Source organism: Megalobrama amblycephala, linkage group LG16, assembly GCF_018812025.1.
Source record: "Megalobrama amblycephala isolate DHTTF-2021 linkage group LG16, ASM1881202v1, whole genome shotgun sequence".
Lineage (NCBI taxonomy): Eukaryota > Metazoa > Chordata > Actinopteri > Cypriniformes > Xenocyprididae > Megalobrama > Megalobrama amblycephala.
Window position 1 is genome coordinate 15,056,011 of NC_063059.1, and position 2,920 is coordinate 15,058,930.

The 2,920-nt window shown below is 33.0% G+C and overlaps 1 protein-coding gene across 1 annotated transcript; it reads left to right on the forward strand.

Annotated features, from left to right (window-relative positions):
- Positions 1 to 201: 201 nt before the first annotated feature.
- LOC125248908 (olfactory receptor 52E8-like) lies at positions 202 to 1,801 on the forward strand. The gene has a single exon (XM_048161069.1). The coding sequence runs from the start codon at positions 234 to 236 to the stop codon at positions 1,212 to 1,214; it is 981 nt and encodes a 326-aa protein (XP_048017026.1). The 5' UTR covers positions 202 to 233; the 3' UTR covers positions 1,215 to 1,801.
- The last annotated feature ends 1,119 nt before the right edge of the window (positions 1,802 to 2,920 follow it).

A 2,920-nucleotide genomic window follows, 5' to 3' on the forward strand; every position in this document is an offset into this window, starting at 1 on the left:
AAAGTAGCTCACAAGCATTCAGACAGTCACTGTCATTGTTTGCTTTGACTCTAAAGCTTTATGTTTATTTATACAGGTTTGTGATTCAAATCATTATGCTCAAATTTATATGCAACTTTTTCTAGCATTTGAAAATAACTGTTAAATGTGTGAACTTACATTTTTTTCTTATGTATTTTTCTTATGGTAATTTAGATTTTCAGCTTGTGCAAAACAACAAATGCAAAGTTACCATGAGTTCTGTAAATGTAAGTTTTTCACAGAATATCTCGATTGTTCATCCTCAATACTTTTTTATCATTGGACTTTCAGGAATACCACATAGCACTTATTACTATATATTTTTATTTATGATTTATTTTGTTACTATCTTTGGGAACTCTGTAGTTCTTCTCATTATAGCTCTTCACCGGAGCCTGCACAGTCCAAAGTACATTGGCGTGTTTAACTTGGCCTTGGCTGATATTGGTGAAACTAATGCACTGATTCCTAACATGATGAGGACTTTTCTGTTTGACTCACAGTACATCTCATACAATGCTTGTTTGGCAAACATGTTTTTTGTGTTCTTCTTCAGTAGTTTGCAAAGTGTCACTCTTCTTGTTCTGGCATATGATCGCTTCATTGCAATTTGTTTGCCATTAAGATATCATTCAATTGTAAACAATACCAGTATGGTTTTAGTTTTTCCAGCAATATGGGCATTTAATTCTTCTATGGTGGCCTTGATGGTGTCTTTGATCACCCGACTTTCAATTTGCGAATCCAATGTAATACAGAGTTATTTTTGTGATCATGGGCCAGTGTATAGGTTGGCATGTAATGACTATAACCTTAATAAGTCTGTGGGATTTGTCATCACATCTTTATACCTTATAGCACCTATGGTCATTATATTCCTGTCATATTTGGGCATTTTTCTTGCTTTAAGCAGAATTACAACTTGGGAAAGACGTTTAAAAGCACTTAAGACCTGTGTTTCACACCTGTTGTTAGTAGGGATTTATTTCTTCCCAATATGCTTCACATACCTAGCACAACTCTTGCTTGCTCTCACTCCCAATGGCAGAGTCATTAGCACATCTCTGGCATATGTTGTTCCACCAATGCTAAATCCCATCATTTATGTTTTAAACACAGCTGAAATCAAAATCTTATTGCGAAAAATGCTTGACAACAGATCTTCACCAATTAGAGATAATATTTCAAAATGACTGCAATTACTGTTTTTTTTTTTAATTCTTAATATTTATGATAATATATAAATAAAAGCATCATCAGTACTGGGACTGCATGTATGTGTTGGTGAATAGCAGTTATATGGTATTTATGTACTTATTTATTTATGAATCCAGTTGTTTTCAAGTGTATATTTACTGATTGTGGTCTTACTGACATCGAGGCAAAACTTGAAAAGGAAGAATATTTTATAATGCAATTTGTTAACAATTATTGTTGTGTTTACTTATTTTATGTTACTCTGGGGTTTCAGCCACCAAAATTGTATTAGCTTTCATCTTTCACTCTTAGTAGTGGGTAAATTCAAATAAATGTTTTGTTGATGTTGTTTTGTTGCCATCTGAAGAAAAATGTGACATATAAACAATATTTGACATATAAATAATATTTGAATAAATAAAATAACATTTATAATATTTTCATCTTTGAACTTCTTATAAAGGTGTCCATTTCCATGTGAGGTTTATTTTTGGTCACCACTAAACTGATTGTTGATATTAATTGATAAAATAAAGATAATAAATTTACACAAAATTAATGATTCTCTATTGTATTTAATTATTGCTGTTATATGCCACTTAAATGCCACTTACATGCTGACACAAGTAGCACTTTAGTAGTAATGCCATTCTGTAAATCCAAAGGCCTTCAGCTTTCATTCATGACAATGAAAATGTTCCTAAATATTTAAAAATTAAAAGTAAGTATGGAAAATACAGACTATTTCCAAAGTCATTTAAATTATATTTTATGAGAAAAATATCTTTATCCAAGTCGATATCACAATGCAAATTAAGGGTTTTCACAAGTTCGCCATTCAGTCTGAATGGTTAATGGTAAAACAAACTTGGCTTGCTGTCCTCGAAGGAGGCTCGACCCGAGGCTCAGCTCGAGCTCCGAGTTAAACCCCCTATTACAGTACTGCGCATAGGGAGAATAAGAGAAATAGAGGAGGAGGTAGGAAGGAGGAGGGATGCTGGAAGAATTGTCACTGGGATGATGCAGTGACTGCTGCTTATATACGCTTGTAATGATGATTGACAGGACTGAATGTTTAGGCTCGTCCCGAACCTACGTTTGGAACTACATTTAATGTCACACTCTCAACTGCATGAATTCTGTTTACTCTAGTCCTTCACTGCCATCTAGCAATATTTTAATAAGAGTTTGTTTTTGTGTAAAACCCAGCGATCAATACTTTTATTACTATCAACACAATACAATGTTGCATTGCAGTTATCAGGGCACATAATAGACTAACATATGTTCATCCTTGAATTACTGTAACAATATGCACAAATGAGAACACAAGATCAATTGTTGTGAAGATGTTTGCTAACCAGTAAAAAAATAGATCAGATAACTTAATACTACTACTACTACTACTAATAATAATAATAATAAATATAAAAGATGATACATTTCAATTTTGGTGAAAATCTGAGCAACGGTCTGGGAGGAGTTCAAAAAAGTAGGTTTTTAAAGAAAAACAATATGGCGGACAGGAAGTTCAGCCGACTATGGCAAATTTGATATCTGTGTTCTCAGCGTTACCCAAGGAATCAACTGAGACCAGTTTCATTAATGAGTTTAAATAGTCAAAAGTTATTAGCATTTTTGTAAATTTTGTTATAATTTTTGACCACAAAGTGGCGCTGGTCCGAAACTTCTCAGGCTTTTT

Bases quoted from the DNA above. Each gene is read 5' to 3' on its own strand.
- LOC125248908 (XM_048161069.1), top strand. From the start codon at position 234: ATGAGTTCTGTAAATGTAAGTTTTTCACAGAATATCTCGATTGTTCAT.